Source organism: Mytilus californianus, unplaced genomic scaffold (genome assembly GCF_021869535.1).
Source record: "Mytilus californianus isolate M0D057914Y unplaced genomic scaffold, xbMytCali1.0.p SCAF_2, whole genome shotgun sequence".
NCBI classification, from domain to species: Eukaryota; Metazoa; Mollusca; class Bivalvia; order Mytilida; family Mytilidae; genus Mytilus; species Mytilus californianus.
In genome coordinates this window covers 62,645,921-62,668,123 of record NW_026262668.1, presented here as the reverse complement: position 1 = coordinate 62,668,123, position 22,203 = coordinate 62,645,921, and the positions used below count along the sequence as shown (strand labels likewise).

Here is a 22,203-nt window from a genome sequence, read left to right as displayed (position 1 = left end):
CTGTTGGAGAAAGGGAGATATATTTTATGTTTTTAAACCAGGCGAAAGAAAAAAGAAGAAAAATACATGTTCACTTGTAAATTACTAAAGATATTACTCTGTCATCACACCATAGATTAGAAAAGATTCAGAATGTCATGTCCTGTAACAATAGAACTAAGGTTAATATTTGATGGTTTTAACTTAAGTTGATGAATAGCAAATAACCAGCCCTTCTATTAGAATATATATTTTCATAAATGTACCCAGGAACATATATATTGTTAGATATACTGTTCCCAGATGTACCATGATGCCCATGCAAATTATATAATTTATAATTATTACGTCTTCGAAGGCTATTTTAATTTTTGCCTTGATGTCAATGAAGGATCTATAAAAATCAACATTGAAAAACACCCTCTGACAATGTCTGATGACATGATTAGGGGAAAATCGCTTAATTGCGGACAGCGCCGATATGCGGACGGAAAACGAATATCTCACCTTTCAATAAAATTATGGAAAATTGAAATAAAATAGATATAACAAATAAGGTGTTTTGTTTACTATTGAATCTATTTTGTTGCAATATAAGGTTATCATGATTATTGCTTACGATTTACTTGTGTGTCATGTGATTGAAATTGCATGCTATAAATAGCTTATGTCAACAAGTTTGAAAACCGGGAAATTTTGAAAAAGGTCCAAAGTCAGCGTGTCACATTCAATACACAGTTGTTCATGTAAGAATGGCAATTTTTGTGTTGAAAAGCAATAGGCATTGCGTATTTTATGCAAGGAAACATTTATTTTAATTATTTTTACTGATTTGTCTAAATTTTGATCACAAAATAGGAATAAGCAAGTGTCCGCATTTTCACCACCGAAAATAATATGATAGCCGAAATGCGGACACAAAATATTTTGAACAACTAACACGTGCAGTGGTGCATATGTCAATACCATGATGACGGAAATAAACAAAACTCTCTTATAATCTAGCATTATTAGTTTCAATCCGATACATTTATATCAATAAAGTGTTTATTTGAGTTTATTTGTTTTGCTTTCATTTTTATATTACGAACATAATGCATTTACAAGTCTGATTTCCACTCTAGTTGGCAACTTGCACACATCTTTAATAGGCCAAAAACTGAAAACGTTATCCCCGGGCGGGATGGCAAGCCAATCTATTTCTCTTTCTTTACAGAATGTTTACATGTTTAGGACTTTTTGCGAAAGCACATGGAATGAAATAAAAAGGTACAGAAAACAATCGCCCGAATGAAATTGCAACAATGTCTCGTAGACGAGTGGCTATTTGACAATGATGTTATTGGCTATTTATTTATGAAATTAATACGTTTATATATCAAAACATGAATATGTATCAACACTACTATGCAAAATTATTGAAAGTGATAAGGAAAATGAATTCAGCAGCATTGTGTTTGTTTCTAGAAAATCAAGTAGAAGAGGTGAAGAGTTGGACATTCTTACTGCTAAAGAGGCAGATGAACTTATTGATATCACGAATATTCTTTTGAAAGAAATGTTTTTACAAAACTTGTCAAAACATGATAGAAATAATGTAACCAATACACAAAAACAAACGAGGCCCCTTCACGGGGAGGTACCAGTAATCGCATAATCACCAAATTTTTGCCAACATAATCACATAATCATTAAATATTTGCTTTGGTAATCAAAAACTTATTTTCTTTAGTTATCAAATAATCATAAACTAAATGCTTTGTAATCATATAACAATTCAAATGTAAACTATTTAATAACTAAAAAGTTTTTAATGAGCTCTTCCCCGTCCTCATCCTTCTCCTCGGGTGAAAATGTATTACCTGCATCTTCCATATTCCTATCGTTAACCTGTTGTGTTTTAGACATTTCCTCTAAAGGCACAGAACTAGGTATGCATGTTCTGCACACGCTGGTATCCTTTCGCGAGTCGGATGATATCCGATGCCATTATTGGTCAGAGAACGGGCATTATATATGTATATATGTGTAAAAGTATATATGTGACGAAATGCACCGACGCCTATAGCGTATCATCATGCGTGACCACAATATACAGCACTACGTCTTTATTATGGCCTGTCGACTTTTGGCGGGTGCCCAATTATAGTAATCACTCTGCCCGTCTATTCATCCGTCCGTCTACACTTTCTATGTCGTAGGATAACTCAAATTTACTCCGACAGATTTGAAAAGAAATTTTAGCACCACATTTAGTAACATTAGAGGAAGCTCCCTTTCATTTTTTTTTACTTTTCATTTTCGAGATATTGGACTTAGGCCAGCAAGACCCTTCAACAATGAACGAATCATTCATATCCTACAAGGTCAAGACGGCCCCTTGCGTCGACTTAAGTGGTACTATTGATAAAAATAAACCAAAGTTCACCTTCTTGCTCCCTACCCGCCTCAGAGTGCCAACTTGTACGATGTTTGTGTACAACGGTTCTCCAGTCGAAAGCACCAGGGATACAAGAAAAGTGCAGTAATTTTGAAAGACATCGATCGCCGCTAAAATATGCTTTGAAGTTACACATGTCGGGAGCGGTCAATGAATTACATATATTTATAATTACGGGCTAGGTTTTTCAACATATATTTGTCATACATTGCCCAACAAAAGACCAATACATTACATTAGAAACAACAAATGATAGACAATACATATAAAACTAAACATAATTCTGACTTTTCCATAATTCCCCAAAATATTTTGGTGTCCATTTTTTCATATTCTTATTTTTTTTTTAAACATTTCAATTTACAAAATTTGCATGTTCCCTCACACCTTGCGTTTTCCCATAAATTTTTGATTTCCCAATTCTTAAAAATTAAGCCTTTTTACCCATTCCATAAACTGTTTACAGATGTTCATGGTGTAGGATGGGCCGCAAAAAAATCATGATTGTCAAAGAGTACATAGAAACCCGAGGATAAATAAAATTATCTTATAAGTATCGGAAAGTGCAAAAAAAAATCTCGCCTCAAGGCATCTTATGCTCTTGAGTGAGGGCTACAGATTTTTAAGTGATTAGGACATTAAAACACATTACAATGAATGCCATACGATTTAAAATTGAAAGTTATCACAACTATATCTCGTATATGTGCATGCATGCATCTTGGAAGACAATATCCCGATGGAAGTTGTCAGTACAAAAAAGTTTCTGCATCTTATATCATGGTATGGCATAAGATATTTAATGAACTTTTTTAATTTTATTTTCTCACCTTTCCACATGTATTACCAGTTCATGCGAGAAAACCATTCTCAAACATGCTTGAAGATGCACTGAAAGGGTATTCCTGAGGGTATTCATGAGATCTAATGTTATATATGCTTAATACCTGCGTTTTGAATAGCAAGAACTGTTTAAAAATAAGTGTCCGCAATTTGACGACAAGGTGTCCGTATTTTAACTCCTCCTGTCCGCATTTACGCGACTCGGCATTTCCGCGGGTTTTAAGAGTTTGCAATCTACCAATCAAGAGAGGAGACCTGAAAACGCGGGAAATAGTCCATTTGATACCCCTCTATCCTCTCCTGTCAAATACAACCACCAGTATGTCCGCAATTGGCCTCCACGGTATCCAAACTTCCAGATTTGAAAAAGTGTCCGCAATTAGGCGAATTTCCCCTATCTGGAATTATTATACCTTACATATATATATTATAAACAATTCAGAGGGAGGGTAGGAGGGGTCCTGATCCCGAAATCCCGGGCTTTAAAACATGAAATCCCGAGGTCCCAAATTTAAAAAAATTAAATCCCGACATCCCGAAATTCGAAAAAAAGAATTCCCGGATCCCAAAAGGGTCAATCCCGAAATCCCGAGCTTAAAAACACCCAATCCCGGAGTCCCGATAAAGGTCCTATCCCCCCTCAATTCAGTTGGGTAACACATTATCACGTGACATAGAATAATTCAGTTAATTTTCATTTAATTGCAAGGAAGGACGAATTACCCTAAAAATTTACACCAGCGGTATGGTTATTCACCAGCGAATAACCTTTTGAGTTTCTTGATTTCTACACGAGTTATCTCCCATGAAATTGATGTCACAGACGTAAGTCAACAAAATGGCAACGTTCACGTCACAAGAAGCCCATCGAGTGACGAGGAAACAAGGCTTTGGACATGCATCTAATGCGGATAATATCTTTTATAAACGGTACCGGTCCTTTTCAGGACCATCAATTTTTTACAAAAAGATTCTACCTTTGTTGTACATACATGACATACAAGAAATTCTAAGACACAAATGTATTTTCAAACGTCAACTTGTGTTTGTGTAACTATAGTAAGGTAAGTGCTTTTTCAATGGTTCAAAAGGCCCTTCCACTGTTCGTTCGGTATAATAAAACAATTGTGGCCCCTAAGAAGTGATAAATATCCAAAATTGTCAACCCTAAAAAATTATTTCACTTCGGGGTGCGCCATCAGTGAAATAACTTTCTCGTGTTGACAATTTTGGAGATTCACCTTTTCTAAGGGCCATAATTGTATATTATCATGATTATTTGATTTTTTTACCATATCTCTCCTATGTAGGCTATGAGTATTTGTATATGTTTCATAGATTTGTTGTCCTCATGGTCAAGAGATATAATTCATTGACTGAGTGGACAATGTAATTCGTTGACATTGATTGTTATGGAAGTGTGTAAACATGGTAAATGCGACTCGATGGTTTCTTAGTAGCATAAATGCAAAGTCTAATATTCAGTTTTCATCATGTTCATTGATTGGAATTGAATAAAAAATACATCAGAAACTAATACTTAAAGCTGGGAACAGCATATCTAACGGGAAATGAATCTGATAGGCTTTTCAGTATAAAATTGATAAAATCTTGGACTCCCCGAGACTTCGTGAGATTTATGGAAATTTTTAGCGTCTGACTGAAAAACTATCGGATCTGCTCAATAAATTAACCAAATAATTCTAATCGTAAATAAATACAAGTTTTATCATAAAGCAGATATATTTTTTCATATAAAATGACCAAAATAAGCAGTGTTCTCCCCAGGAATTTTGGATAGCATCACATTTGGCGTAAAAAAAAAATTGTATTTATATTTCAATGTCATTTGTTGCGTCGCGGCGATGCTCTCTTTCTTTTAAGTTATGTTGAATTTTTTCAATTCATAACTGAGAATACAATTAAAGTATAACTGTTCTTTTAGTTTATTTCTTTAATATTCATTTATAGTTACAGAATTATATTTTTCTTGATAGAAACTACCAACTAAAAATCTAGTACAAAAGAGAACTTCTTTTATATCAAAAAGGAAAAGAAAGTATCATATAGTAATACCATTTCAATTAAAAACTATTCTGTTTATCATGTTTATGAAATTCATTATTTCCTGGGACTCAATGTATCAGTCCCAGTTGTTTCAAACAGATATATGTTTTTAACATTGTTAAACTACTTTATCAGTAAATTAATTGAAACAATATGCGTTTACATAGAAATAAATACATTTTGCAAGGAGATCTAACAAATAGTCTGTAAATTCATGTGGAATGAGAAGCTTTCCCTTTTGGGATCATTATTATTAGCTCACCTGACCTGAAAGGTCAAGTGAGCTTTTCTCATCACTTTGCGTCCGTCGTCCGTCGTCCTGCGTCCGTCGTCCGTCGTCCGTCGTCCGCAAACTTTTACAAAAATCTTCTCCTCTGAAACTACTGGGCCAAATTTAATCAAACTTGGCCACAATCATCATTGGGGTATCTTGTTTTGAAAATGTGTGGCGTGACCCGGTCAACCAACCAAGATGGCCGCCACGGCTAAAAATAGAACATAGGGGTAAAATGCAGTTTTTAGCTTATAACTCAAAAACCAAAGCATTAAGAGCAAAAATTGTTCATCAGGTCAAGATCTATCTGCCCTGAAATTTTCAGATGAATCGGACAACCCGTTATTGGGTTGCTGCCCCTGAATTGGTAATTTTAAGGAAATTTTGCTGTTTTGGGTTATTATCTTGAATATTATTATAGATAGAGATAAACTGTAAACAGCAATAATGTTCAGCAAAGTAAGATTAACAAATAAGTCAACATGACTGAAATGGTCAGTTGACCCCTTTAGGAGTTATTGCCCTTTATAGTCAATTTTTAACAATTTTTCGTAAATCTTAGTAATCTTTTACAAAAATCTTCTCCTCTGAAACTCCGTGGCCAAATTAAACCAAACTTGGCCACAATCATCATTTGGTTATCTAGTTTTAAAAATGTGTGGCGTGACCTGGTCAACCAACCAAGATGGCCGCCACGGCTAAAAATAAAACATAGGGGTAAAATTCAGTTTTTGGCTTTTAACTCAAAAACCAAAGCATTTAAAGCAAATCTGACAGAAGTAAAATTGTTTATCAGGTCAAGATCTATCTGCCCTGAAATTTTCAGATGAATCGGACAACCCGTTATTGGGTTGCTGCCCCTGAATTGGTAATTTTAAGGAAATTTTGCTGTTTTTGGTTATTATCTTGAATATTATTATAGATAGAGATAAACTGTAAACAGCAATAATGTTCAGCAAAGTAAGATTTACAAATAAGTCAATATAACCGAAATGGTCAGTTGACCCCTTTAGGAGTAATTGCCCTTTATAGTCAATTTTTAACCATTTTTCGTAAATCTTAGTAATCTTTTACAAAAATCTTCTCCTCTGAAACAACTGGGCCAAATTAAACCAAACTTGGCCACAATCATCATTTGGTTATCTAGTTTTAAAAATGTGTGGCGTGACCCGGCCAACCAACCAAGATGGCCGCCACAGCTAAAAATAAAACATAGGGGTAAAATGCAGTTTTTGGCTTATAACTCAAAAACCAAAGCATTTAGAGCAAATCTGACACGAAGTAAAATTGTTTATCAGGTCAAGATCTATCTGCCCTGAAATTTTCAGATGAATCGAACAACCTGTTGTTGGGTTGCTGCCCCTGAATTGGTAATTTTAAGGAAATTTTGCTGTTTTTGGTTATTATCTTGAATATTATTATAGATAGAGATAAACTGTAAACAGCAATAATGTTCAGAAAAGTAAGATTAACAAATAAGTCAACATGACTGAAATGGTCAGTTGACCCCTTTAGGAGTTATTGCCCTTTATAGTCAATTTTTAACAATTTTTCGTAAATCTTAGTAATCTTTTACAAAAATCTTCTCCTCTGAAACTCCGTGGCCAAATTAAACCAAACTTGGCCACAATCATCATTTGGTTATCTAGTTTTAAAAATGTGTGGCGTGACCTGGTCAACCAACCAAGATGGCCGCCACGGCTAAAAATAGAACATAGGGGTAAAATTCAGTTTTTGGCTTTTAACTTAAAAACCAAAGCATTTAAAGCAAATCTGACATGAAGTAAAATTGTTTATCAGGTCAAGATCTATCTGCCCTGAAATTTTCAGATGAATCGGACAACCCGTTATTGGGTTGCTGCCCCTGAATTGGTAATTTTAAGGAAATTTTGCTGTTTTTGGTTATTATCTTGAATATTATTATAGATAGAGATAAACTGTAAACAGCAATAATGTTCAGCAAAGTAAGATTTACAAATAAGTCAATATAACCGAAATGGTCAGTTGACCCCTTTAGGAGTAATTGCCCTTTATAGTCAATTTTTAACCATTTTTCGTAAATCTTAGTAATCTTTTACAAAAATCTTCTCCTCTGAAACTCCGTGGCCAAATTAAACCAAACTTGGCCACAATCATCATTTGGTTATCTAGTTTTAAAAATGTGTGGCGTGACCTGGTCAACCAACCAAGATGGCCGCCACGGCTAAAAATAGAACATAGGGGTAAAATTCAGTTTTTGGCTTTTAACTCAAAAACCAAAGCATTTAAAGCAAATCTGACATGAAGTAAAATTGTTTATCAGGTCAAGATCTATCTGCCCTGAAATTTTCAGATGAATCGGACAACCCGTTGTTGGGTTGCTGCCCCTGAATTGGTAATTTTAAGGTGATTTTGCTGTTTTTGGTTATTATCTTGAATATTATTATAGATAGAGATAAACTGTTAAAAACAATAAATGTCGGCAAAGTAAGATCTACAAATAAGTCAACATGACCGAAATTGTCAGTTGACCCCTTTAGGAGTTATTGCCCTTTATAGTCAATTTTTAACCATTTTTTCGTAAATCTTAGTAATCTTTTACAAAAATCTTCTCCTCTGAAACTACTGGGCCAAGTTAATTATAGATAGAGATAATTGTAAGCAGGAAAAATGTTCAGTAAATTAAGATGTACAAACACATCACCATCACCAAAACACAATTTTGTCATGAATCCATCTGCGTCCTTTGTTTAATATTCACATAAACCAAGGTGAGCGACACAGGCTCTTTAGAGCCTCTAGTTCTGTCAGCTGTGCCATTTCTGCGTCTGTAGTTATTACCGTAAAAATGCGGATTTTGATCATAGCTGGTCCGCTTCCGATCCGTAATTAGTACAAATATATCGGCGGTCGAAGAAAAATTTACGAAAATAAACAATGTTTGAGAAGCGAATTGGATGAATATATCACGATTTTACTGTAATAAATAGATGAAACATTACCTAAAGGCAATTTTCATCACGTTCTAATGAAGTATAGAACTTATTTTGCCCAGAATCGAAATGGTTTGTGTACGCTCTCGAGTCACAGGCGCTTGTTTCTATCCATGGGAAGCCCCACTATCAACGTATATTTACGTTGATAGTGGGGCTTCCCATGGATAGAAACAAGTGCCTGTGTCTCGAGTACCGGAATGGAAAGAAAACACTTCTTTACAAGTTGTTAGTTTGAAATAACAAACGACCAGCCTGTTAAGTTCGCTCGTTTTTTTGTTTTGTTTTTTTCTTCTCTTAGGAGACGAATTTGCCTTGATTCAAACGTAGATTTCGAATTGTTTATGATTTTCTCGATGTCAAAATTTTGCAATTGGGCCACGTGTTATCAGTCATGTCATAAGTGTCAGCTTGGGGTATTCGTATCCAAACAGTTATCACCCAAAGGGCAATTAACACCTATTTAATCAATCTTAATTGCCTCTTATGTCCGATTTGAAGGGATTACAATTAAAGGTGATATAATTTTTATGATCACAAGCGGCAATTCAATGAAAGTTCGAAATTTAGGACATCGATATTGCGGCAATGTATAGAGCAGACAAGAAAAGCATAGCGTCCTCAAAATAATTATAGCGTCGCGGAAATTATTATAGCGTCACGGTAAAAAATTATAGCATCGCGGGGCCGCGACGCTAAAACGGCCTGGGGAGATCACTGATAAGTTTGATTTATTTGATGTGAAGTGTTTTATAATGGTTTGTGAGTCATGTGAGTTAGGGAATGCAATCAGCGCCATTTTTTTATTACCCTGTTTGCATTCTGTGATGAAATGAATGCGATTTTAACAAATTTGAAGTGATAGAATTCAAGTTTGATACACTGGCATCACTATAAAACTAGTTTGAATGACTTTTATTGATACTATCAGAAATTATTAGGATAATAGCGAGTACGTTTTAAACACATGTCCGTTTCCGTATTGTGTATCTTTATTAACTATGACCCGACGATAAAATCGGCTACAATTAGGTAGTGTCAAGTCCCGTCAATATATACATTGATATATGTTCCTGCTTATAGCTATAAGAAAAATAGTACATAATACCAAAAATACTTTTTAAGATTCCAGTTTCAGTCCAGCTTAACTTTTGCAAGATATATATATTTTATTATTAGATTGATATTCTGGGAATTCTTCAAACAGTCAATTTGGTCAAGGTTATCCTCGTCATGGGTTTTCGTGCTATTAAGAATGCATTGTGACATCACAATTTCTATTGAAAAAGTATGCATAGTACGAATTCATATGATGTACGAAATCATATGATCTGACCTTAATACTTATTTTTAGCTCACCTGGCCCGAAGGGCCAAGTGAGCTTTTCTCATCACTTGGCGTCCGTCGTCCGTCGTCGGCGTTAACTTTTTACATTTTGAACTTCTAAAGAACCACTGAATGGAATGAAACCAAACATGGCATGAATGTTCCTTATGAGGTGCTGACCAAGTGTTGTTACTTTGTAGCCGATCCATCATCCAAGATGGCCGCCAGCGGGGGACTTAGTTTAACATAGGATCCTATGGGAAATGCATACAAATGACTTCTTTTAGAGAACCACTGAATGGAATGAAACCAAACATGGCATGAATGTTCCTTATGAGGTGCTCACCAAGTGTTGTTACTTTGTAGCCGATCCATCATCCAAGATGGCCGCCAGCGGGGGACTTAGTTTAACATAGGACCCTATGGGAAATGCATACAAATGACTTCTTTTAGAGAACCACTGAATGGAATAAAACCAAACATGGCATGAATGTTCCTTATGAGGTGCTGACCATGTGTTGTTACTTTGTAACCGATCCATCATCCAAGATGGCCGCCATCGGGGAACTTAGTTTAACATAGGACCCTATGGGAAATACATACAAATGTCTTCTTATTGAGAACCACTGAATGGAATGAAACCAAACATGGCATGAATGTTCCTTATGAGGTGCTGACCAAGTGTTGTTACTTTGTAGCCGATCCATCATCCAAGATGGCCGCCAGCGGGGGACTTAGTTTAACATGGGACCCTATGGGAAATACATAAAAATGTCTTCTTTTAGAGAACCACTGAATGGAATGGAACCAAACATGGCATGAATGTTCCTTATGAGATGCTGACCAAGTGTTGTTACTTTGCAGTCGGTCCATCATCCAAGATGGCCGCCAGCGGGGGACTTAGTTTAACATAGGACCCTATGGGAAATACATACAAATGTCTTCTTTTAGAGAACCACTGAATGGAATGAAACCAAACATGGCATGAATGTTCCTTATGAGGTTCTGACCAAGTGTTGTTACTTTGCAGTTGGTCCATCATCCAAGATGGCCGACAGCAGGGGACTTAGTTTAACATAGGACCTATGGGAAATACATACAAATGTCTTCTTTTAGAGAACCACTTAATGGAATGAAACCAAACATGGCATGAATGTTCCTTATGAGGTGCTGACCAAGTTTTGTTACTTTGCAGTCGGTCCATTATCCAAGATGGCAGACAGCAGGGGACTTAGTTTAACATTGGACCTATGGGAAATACATACAAATGTCTTCTTTAATAGAACCACTGAATGGAATGAAACCAAACATGGCATGAATCTTCCTTATGAGATGCTGACCAAGTGTTGTTACTTTGTAGCGGATCCATCATCCAAGATGGCCGCCAGCGGGGGACTTAGTTTTACATAGGACCCTTTGGGAAATACATAAAAATGTCTTCTTTTAGAGAACCAATAAATGGAATGGAACCAAACATGGCATGAATGTTCCTTATGAGATGTTGACCAAGTGTTGTTACTTTGCAATCGGTCCATCATCCAAGATGGCCGCCAGCGGGGGGACTTAGTTGAACATAAGACCCTATGGGAAATACATACAAATGTCTTCTTTTAGAGAACCACTGAATGGAATGAAACAAAACATGGCATGAATGTTCCTTATAAGGTGCCGACCAAGTGTTGTAACTTTGCAGTCGGTCCATCATCCAGGATGGCCGACAGCGGGGGACTTAGTTTAACATTGGACCCTATGGGAAATACATACAAATGTCTTCTCTTAGAGAACCAGTGAATGGAATGAAACCAAACATGGCATGAATGTTCCTTATAAGGTGCTGATCAAGTGTTGTTACTTTGCAGCAGATCCATCATCCAAGATGGCTGCCAGTGGGTGACTTAGTTTAACATAGGACCCTACTGGAAATACATACAAAATGTCTTCTTTTAGAGAACCTCTGAATGGAATGGAACCAAACATGGCATGAATGTTCCTTATGAGGTGTTGTCCAAGTGTTGTTTCTTTGCAGCCGATCCATCATCCAAGATGGCCGCCAGCGGGGGACTTAGTTTTACATAGGACCCTATGGGAAATACATACAATTGTCTTCTTTTAGAGAACCACTGAATGGAATGGAACCAAACATGGCATGAATGTTCCTTATGAGTTGCTGACCAAGTGTTGTTACTTTGCAGTCGATCCATCATCCAAGATGGCTGCTAGGGGGGGGGGGGCTTAGTTTAACATAGGACCCTATGGGAAATACATACAAATGTCTACTTTTAGAGTACCACTGAATGGAATGAAACCAAACATGGCATGAATGTTCCTTATGAAGTGCTGACCAAGTGTTGCTACTTTGTTGCCGATTTACTGTTCAAGATGGCCACCAGGATATTTTATTAAATAACGGGACCAATATTAATCAAAATTTGGCCTCAATCATTATTTGGGTATCTGTTATGATTTTTATCTATCTTTACATGATTTCTAAAACCAAAGTAGAGTCAGGTGAGCGACACAGGCTCTTGAGAGCCTCCAGTTTTATTTACTTATACAGGAAAATTAATTTGGCAGTAAAATTTTATGGATGTAAGATGTTTTGGCCACACTGCCACTGTGGCTATAGTACTTTCCGCCACATTTGTTTCGTACACACTTTGTACAGTACTTTTGGACATGGTTTTTTTTTTTTATCATGTTTATAAAGGGAGGAAAATATAATTGTTTCTACAAAAAATCAGCTTTTAATATAAGTAATAAATTCATATTTTCTTCTTTTCTTGAATTTCCCTTTACTTCATAGATGTAATGGAGTGTTTAATTGTCTGTCATAAATAGTTGTCTTTACTATTCATTTAAGGAATGACTGTAATATTTTTTCTGTCTATGAAGAAATAACATCAAAAATGTGGTGCACACTGAATAACCCGCATAGCGGGTTATTTTAAAGTGTGCACCACATTTTTTATGTTATTTCGAATAGACAGAAAAAATATTACAGTCATTTCTTAAATTCCATTTTAAACCGGAGTAAACCATTAAAAAACGTTGATGACGTCACAGTCACATGACAAAATTATGTCTATGAGCTGATAAACAAAACAACTTCAGCCAATCAGAAGACGCGTTACATCCAAAATTAAATTATGAAAGTATAAATTCATGGACAATGAAAAATCTCATTTGTCTGTTATCTTCAAAATACTGCTAATCAACGAGTCTCCATGGAGCAATTTTTGAAGACCTTGCACACTGTTCATAGTACATTTTTAGCTCACCAGGGCCCAAAGGGCCCCATGTGAGCTTATGCCATCACTTGGCATCCGTTCGTCCGTTGTCTGTTGTCGTCGTCTGTCGTCGTAAACTATTTAAAAAATCATCTCCTCTGAAACTACTGGGCCAATTACCTTCAAACTTTAACTAAATGTTCCTTAGGGTATCTAGTTTATAAATTGTATCCGAAGTTTTGATCCATCGACAAACACGGCCGCCATGGCTAAAAATAGAACATTGGGTTCAAATGCAGTTTTTTTTATACGACCGCAAAAAAATTTTTGTGGTCGTATATTGGTATGACGTTGGCGTCGTCGTCGTCCGGCGTCGTCCGAAGACACATTGGTTTTCGCACTCTAACTTTAGTTTAAGTGAATGGATCTCTATGAAATTTTACCACAAGGTTCAATACCACAAAAGGAAGGTTGGGATTGATTTTGGGGGTTATGGTACCAACAGTTAAGGAATTAGGGGCCAAAAAAGGTCCAAAAATAAGCATTTTTGTAACTTCCAGACATAACTTGTGTGTTAGTGTATGGATCTCTCTGACATTGTACCACAAGGTTCCATATCACAAAAGGAATGCTGGGATTGATTTTGGGGGTAATTGCCTCAAAATTTTAGGAATTAGGGGCCAAAAAAGGGGCAAAAAACAAGCATTTTTCTAGTTTCATACAATAACTTGTGTGTAAGAGTATGGATCTTTCTGAAATTGTACTACAAGGTTCCATATCACAAAGGGAAAGCTGGAATTGAGTTTGGGGGTAATTGCCGAAACGTTTAGGAATTGGGGGCCAAAAAGGGGCCAAAAATAAGCATTTTTCTAGTTTCCAGACAATAACTTGTGTTCAAGTGTATGGATCTCTCTGAAATTGTACTGCAACGTACCATACCACAAAGGGAATGCTGGGATTGATGATGGGGGTAATTGCCTCAATATTTTAGGAATTAGGGGCCAAAAAGGGGCAAAAAACAAGCATTTTTCTAGTTTCAGGACAATAACTTGTGTGTAAGTGTATGGATCTTTCTGAAATTGTACTACAAGGTTCCATATCACAAAGGGAAAGCTGGGTTTGAGTTTGGGGGTAATTGCCCTAAACGTTTAGGAATTTGGGGCCAAAAAGGGGCCAAAAAACACATTTTCCTAGTTTCCAGACAATAACTTGTGTTCAAGTGTATGGATCTCTCTGAAATTGTACCGCAAGGTACCATACCACAAAGGGAAGGCTGGGATTAAGTTTGGGGGTGATGAATCATAAGGGGGTTCAAAAAATTGGGGGGGAGGATTTTTTTTTTTTTCCTTTTTTTTCTTTTTTTCCTTTTTTTTTTCTTTTAAAATTTTCCATTTTAAGTTGGTTATTTCTGATTTATATTTAAAAGCAAATAATAATGATATGGTAGGAGGTACACACCAAACAGGATGTGTAAATTATTATATAATAAGTATTGTGCAATAGCAAGAAATTTTCAATTGCACAGTATTGCACAATAGCAAGAAATCTTCAATTGCACAGTATTGCGCAATAGCAAGAAATCTTCAATTGCACAGTATTGCGCAATAGCAAGAAATATCAAATAGCACAATATTGCGCAATAGCAAGAAATTGTCAATTGTACAGTATTGCACAATAGCAAGAAATATTTAATTGCACAGTATTGTGCAAAAGAAGATACTTCGTATAAATTGCTTATTTCTTGACCAATTTCAATGGGGTTTTATTCTTGAATTTTTGGGGTTCTTTAATATGCTGAATCTAACCGTGTATTTGGATTTTGGGCCCCGTTTTTAAATTGGTCCACATTGAGGTCCAAAGGGTCCAAAATTAAACTTTGTTTGATTTCATCAAAAATTGAATTATTGGGGTTCTTTGATATGCCGAATCTAACCGTGTATTTAGATTCTTAATTTTTGGTTCCGTTTTCAAATTGGTCTACATTAATGTCCAAAGGGTCCAAAATTAAACTTAGTTTGATTTTAACAAAAATTGAATTCTTAGGGTTCTTTGATATGCTGAATCTAAACATGTATTTAGATTTTTGATTATGGGCCCAGTTTTCAAGTTGGTCCAAATCGAGGTCCAAAATTAAACTTTGTTTGATTTCAACAAAAATTGAATATATGGGGTTCTTTGATATGCTGAATCTAACCATGTATTTAGATTTTTGATTTTTGGGCCCCGTTATCAACTTTGTCCACATTGAGGTCAAAAGGGTCCAAAATTAAACTTTGTTTGATTTCATCAAAAATTGAATTCTTGGGGTTCTTTGATATGCTGAATCTAACCATGTATTTAGATTTTGGATATTGGACCATAATAGGTGAATGTCCAATTTAAAATTTTTAAGATCTAAGACCACATTCATTCTGTGTCAGAAACCTATGCTGTGTCAAATATTTAATCACAATCCAAATGCAAAGCTGTATCAAGCTTGAATGTTGTATCCATACTTGCCCCAACTGTTCAGGGTTCGACCTCTGCGGTCGTATCAAGCTGCGCCCTGCGGAGCATTTTATTTGTTATTATTTTGAATATTATTATAGATATATATAAACTGTAAGCAGCAATAATGTTCAGCAAAGTAAGATCTACAAAAAAGTTATTATGACCATAATTGTCAATTGACCCCTTAAGGAGTAATTGCCCTTTAAAGACAATTTTACACAATTTGTTCATCAAGTTTGCTAACATTTAAAAATCTTCTCCTCTAAAACTACTGGGCCAATTACCTTCAAATTTTAACTAAATGTTCCTTAGGGTATCTTGTTTATAAATTGTATCTGAAGTTTGTATCCATCGACAAACATGGCCGCCATGGCTAAAAATAGAACATAAGGGTCAAATGCAGTTTTTGGCTTATATCTCAAAAACTAAATCTTTTAGAGGAAATGTGACAGGGGTAAAATTGTTTAATTGGTCAAGATCTATCAGCCCTGAAATTTTCAGACGAATCGAACAATCCATTGTTGGGTTGCTGCCACCTAATTGGTAGTTTTAACAAAATTTTGGAGTTTTTTGTTATTATTTTGAATATTATTCTAGATATTTATAAACTGTAAGCAGCAATAATGTTCAGCAAAGTAAGATCTACAAAAAAGTTAATATGACCATAATTGTCAATTGACCCCTTAAGGAGTTATTGCCCTTTAAAGACAATTTTACACAATTTGTTCATCAAGTTTGCTAACATTTATATGTAATTAAAAATCTTCTCCTCTGAAATACAGGTGAGTGATTCAGGCTCTTGAGAGCCTCTTGTTTTGTAATTTATGTGTGCATAATATATTTCTCTGTTAAGCTCTTGAGATAAAAGTTTGAACCTTGATTAAAAAATTTGAACAAACCAAAAAGAAAATTGTATAGGCATGGTTTGACCTCTCAAAACTTGAGAATTTAAAGGATTTAGAAAAAATATACTTGTATAAGTAAATTTTTGGAAAAGATGAAAGGGGGGTAATTTAAACCTTGATAGGAAAATTAAAATAATACAAATTTACTCATACAAGTAAATATTACATTCATCTTCAAGTAAATAAACATGACTTGTGTAATTATTACCCCTGACTGACAAAAGAAACCAAAAAATATCCAAAACATACATAGCTAGATATTTCCTACGTATACCACAACCACATAATACCATTGCCATTTCCTACCATACATTTTGAGACCCCCTTACAGGTGACATTTCAATCTTAAATAGATACAATACTTGAATAGATATCTTGCAACAACTTATGCTTTGAATAAAAAATTTGTATTTCACTTGAAAGAAATAATTTAATGAACATGATGAACAAGTAATTGTTTACATGTGTGGATGTACATGTCAGATTGGCTGGATTACAACTCTGATGATTCTTTGATTAATAAGACTTACTGTCTTTTGTAATTTTGACAGGACAAAAGGCTTTTTATATGTAAAAAACTAATTTCAATTCTACATGTGTATTTTCAGTGGAGGAGCAGAACTTTTGTTTGATAACCAGAAGAAACATGAAGTGGTATTACCCGAAAATTCAAATCCATGTAAGTTGCATGTTTGTTAATACATGTAGACAGAAAGTCTCAATTTATACATGAATTAAAGTTTGTCTGGACATTTAGCAACAAAACGTAGAATTATTTGATTCATGATTAAAAACCAATACTGTATAGTCCTCTAAAAAAGGCCAGACATAACAAAATGTGGAACATTTAAAAAAAAAAAAAATATATGATAAAACAATTTTAAAGCATTTAAAGACAACCACTGAATAAAAGGCTCCTGTCATTGAACAGGCACATAAAGAATAAGGCAGGAAATTTGGCCTAACACTGGAGAATGAGGGTATGTTGGACAAGGTAAGGAATTTGGCCTTGCAACAGGTCACCTATGGACTTCTCATTGGGTTGTTGCAGGGTTCTTTAACGTGCACTCTTTCTTCTCAAGGCATCAGATTTTAATGTTCCCATTACAACAGAACTAAGACCTAATAACAGGAGCCTAATACCTTTGTAAAAAATGATTTTCCACTTTATCTTTTCAGAAATCACACTTTTATTATATTTATTGTAAAAAAATATATAGCTATGTACACAAATGAATTATCAAAATTAAGTGACAACATACATTTGTACAATGTAAAGTCTCATGAAATTATATTAACAGGGACTATTAAAACACTTCTTCCATGGGTTAGAGACAATTTGCTGAAAGAAAGGCCAGAACTTTTTATGCAAGGAGAAACTGTGTAAGTTATATTTGTACACGTGTCAGCTCAAAATCTAGAGGGACAAATGGGATATACCTTTTATTGTTAATTCACGGTATCCAAAAGGACATTTAGGAAATATATCATCAGCACTTTGTGTCCTTAATTTGTTTACCTTTTTCAATCTCTAAAACCAGTGTAACCAAGTTTAGCCCACTTAATCCTTTGGGTGTCTAGTTTCAATATGGTATATCATGTTCCTACTAAAATACATATGTAGCAACATGACTTTAGCAGTCAGGGGTCTTATTGAAATAAGTGATTTTTAAATCACTTATTTAAGTAGCAAATTTCGAAGTTTTGTCACAAATTGTGATTTTGTTGTTTTACCAAAATTTTAAACACATAGGTTTAGATAATATCTTTTCATTAGTAAAACTGAAAAAATGAACTTTTTGCTTCTTTTAAGCAGCAAGGTTTATGCCTTTGATGCAATCATTTAGCTGCAAATTCTATTTTAGTTAAAAAAATGCTATAAAAATGGCTTTACATTATAATGAACTGATACTTTCTTAACACATTTTTCCCAGCAGTGGGAGTATTTTTCCTGTAAAATTCAAGGTTTCATCTTATAGATTATGTAATAAAATTCTACTGTTCGCGATCAAAATTTCACTGTTCGGGGGTGTTGAAATTAGTGGGGGTTATTAAAATAATGATACTTAAAGAAGTGATTTTTTGGAAGGAAATTGAGGTATGATACTTAAACAAGTGATTTTTATTTCATTATCCTAGATTTAGTACAAGGTCATCACCTGACATGAGAAAATCACTCATTTAAGTAAGTCCCCTGACTGTTTAGTCAAAATAGTAAGAATATAAAAGTCAGTGGCGTAGCTATATGTACATGTAAGATAAAACACACGTCCTTGCACATCATAATACCCTTCAAAAATAGCATCATAATTTTCATAATAGATAATTATATTATAATGTTTTTTTTTATTTACTTAAATAGATCAGTTCACTAGCGTTTTTTTTATGGACTCTTGAATTGGTTTTCAATGCTCTTCAACTTCGTAATTCATTTGGCCTTCCAGCTGTTTTGATTTCAAGCTCCACTGATAAGTCATTTAAAGAAGGAATACATTTCTGGTTGTTATGTTTTCTGCTATTCTTGAGACTTTTAACATGTTTAAAGCTTGGTTTTATATACCCTTTAAATCTTTAAAGGGGCATTAGCTACAAGATATAAAAAAAATAGAATATGATTTTTTTGTTGTTCAATCATTGATGAAAGTGAAATAGTGAAATAATAATTCACTTTTAGCAGCCAGTTTGGTTCAATTTGATCAAAATAAGCTAAGAAACATCACTGATGAATTATGAAGGTAATTCGACCTTATTGAATCCGTATTCATGTAACCTTCAATTTAACCCCATATCTAGAGATAGGATATGCATAAGCTAGGCATGTTCAGCTATTAAAAGGACTAGAATGTCAACATTGAAAGTGAAATAAGGGTAAACCATTTGGTTGACTGATTCGATCTACAAAAACTCATTCTTATACATGTAAAAACGAAGATTAACATATTTTTTAACCTATAATATGAAATCAAGCAGACCTAGAAAAATCCAATTGCACATGTTCGCTATCTATTTATATCTATATTTATGTTTATAGTGGGTTATATGACTGTCAGCAGTCACTTAGATGATTAATTAGATGGCGTCTAGACTAAAATACACATGAAATGCTGATACATATTATTGATTCCATGCATAGTAAATTGTTTATTTAAGACTTTTTTATAATTTGGATATACGTTTTAGTATGTTATATAAATCAAATATGAGAATTTGAGGCAAAACGGTGAACATGAATTTGACAGCTAATGCCCCTTTAAGAAAATTGCAATCCCAATCACAAAATATCTACAGAAGTTTTTATTTACAGGCGCCCTGGTATATTGGTTCTAGTAAATGATGCAGATTGGGAATTAATGGTATGTTTTATTATTATATATTCTATCTACATGAAAATATATATATGTACTGTGAACACGTTTTGAATATCCAATACCCCTTATACATTTATAGCAGCAACAAATGTTTAATAATTATTATTATATAAAAATAAGGAAATGTGGTATGGTTACCAATGGGACAATTATCCACCAGAGTTCAAATGAAGTGAATGTACGCAATTATAGGCAACTGTAGGCCTTCATCAATGAGAAAAACCCATACCGTATAGTCAGCTATAAATGTCCCCGACATGAAAAATGTGAAACAATTAAATTGAGAAAACCAATGGCCTAATTTATATCAAAACAAATGCGACAGACATGAACCAACGACAACCACTGAACTACTTTCATGGTAGCCATGTGAAATGTACTGTTGTAATGTATTATTGTAAGATTTTCTTTTTTTTTCTGAAATTGCAATGCCAAAAGCAGTGGATCAGAGTGTTCTGCTAATATAAAAGAATATTGTGGATTCATTTATTTTTTGTGGGTACCAATTTTCATGAATTGAGGAAAAATTAGTATATTCGTGGATATTTGAATTTGTGGTTTGGCAGTAGTCTGCATTCAAGTCTTTAACAAATTAAAACTTCGGTGAACATTTAAATTTGTGGTTTACACATGCATTTACTCGCGAAAATTAGTATTCCAAGAATAATAATGAATCCACAGTAGTTTATTTTTCTTGGCTGCCTATAATTTTGAAGAGATTTTTTTCCCTCTTTGCCACTAATCATTCCTTGCATATACGTCTAACTAATGTTCTTAATTGAAATCTTAAATAGATATTCAATACATAAAATATCTTGAAATAAATATATATATTCTAAGAATATTAGACTATCAACCAGTTACTTCTTTGAATTGATGATATAAAACATTTGGGAACCATGTGTTATGTATGACGTAGAAAAATAAATGTATTATTATCTTTCTGTTTATATTAAATTTGTACAGTTTTCATCTTGATATTTAAAATATTTGTAGGAGTCACCAATGTTATAGAAAATGTAATACACATACCGGTACATATATCTATCCTTGTATTCACATAGTTTACCTGTTTAATAAGATTTATAAATATTTCAATAAGTAACTTTTAATTAATAGAAACTAGGTATCATTGTACACTTCAGTGAAATTAGAAACAAATTAACATATTTTTATGCCCCCACTGTAAGGTGAAGGGAGCATTAAGTGTTACCCTTGACCAACCATCCATCTGTCTATCTGTTTTTCCTTCCGTCCCAAAAGTATTTTCACATATTGTAAGCAAGCTTGAGCGGGGACAATTCTTATCCTCAGACACATTTTTCTTTTATTTTGGTTATAAGAAACAGTATAAAAAAGAAAACAGCACGTTTGAAGGACTATCTATTAATTATGTATCTTATGATAACGAGTGTCATGGCATTAGCGCATAAGCATGAATATAGAGAACTATTAAAAAGTAGAAGCCATGATTTGTTTCTTTACATGTTTTATTCCACTTCATTGTTTTATATTGTTTGGTTACAGGGGGAGTTGGATTACAGTTTACAGCCAAATGATAGGATCGTGTTTATATCTACATTACATGGAGGATGATTTTCTCAATGACAGATGAATTTACTTAATAAGATTGCTATATTAGGTGTATGGAATGCTTTGGAAATATCCTATGTTAGGAATGATTAGAATATGACACTCTATTATTTTACATGGGATTTGTAAGAAGCTACCAAGTAAAACAATTTAGATTCTTCTAAACAATTTGTGATATATAATTAACCAATATCTGAATTAAAATTCGAATTGAAATATAATTTCTTCTTTTTTATGTAATTATTACTTCTAGCATAGTGTGTTTTTCTTGTCTTGCCTGCAATGAAAGTTACAGAATGTGAGTCATAGGGATGTTGATCTGGCAACAATAGTGTATTTGTCTAAAGCTTTATATTTATGAGGGTAGAAGACCTAGATAATTCATACCTTGCCTACAGATGCCTCTGTTCCGAACTTTAGTTCTGACATATGTCAATTGTCCATTAACCTTGACCTCATTTTCACAGTTCAGTCACTGTATAGTTTTTTATCATGGGAATTTCTCTCATTATGAGTACCAGGTTAAAAGATAACTTTATTTGGTATATGGGATTCTTACAAGGTCGATATGTCTTTCAAGCAGGGTTCACCTGACCTTGACATCATTTCATGAATCAGTAATCAAGATTAAGTTTTTAAGGTCAAGTCCATATCTCAAATACTTTGAGCATAGATCAACTATATTTGGTGTATGGAATGATTGTATTCTAAGTTGCACA

At 34.2% G+C, this 22,203-nt stretch overlaps 1 protein-coding gene across 1 annotated transcript; it reads left to right on the top strand.

The window, feature by feature from the left end:
* Window positions 1-21,694, top strand: LOC127730207 (ubiquitin-related modifier 1-like). The gene is made up of 5 exons (XM_052238493.1): window positions 1-161; window positions 17,132-17,202; window positions 17,825-17,906; window positions 19,828-19,876; window positions 21,419-21,694. The coding sequence occupies exons 1-5, from the start codon at window positions 133-135 to the stop codon at window positions 21,485-21,487; spliced, it is 300 nt and encodes a 99-aa protein (XP_052094453.1). The 5' UTR covers window positions 1-132; the 3' UTR covers window positions 21,488-21,694.
* The last annotated feature ends 509 nt before the right edge of the window (window positions 21,695-22,203 follow it).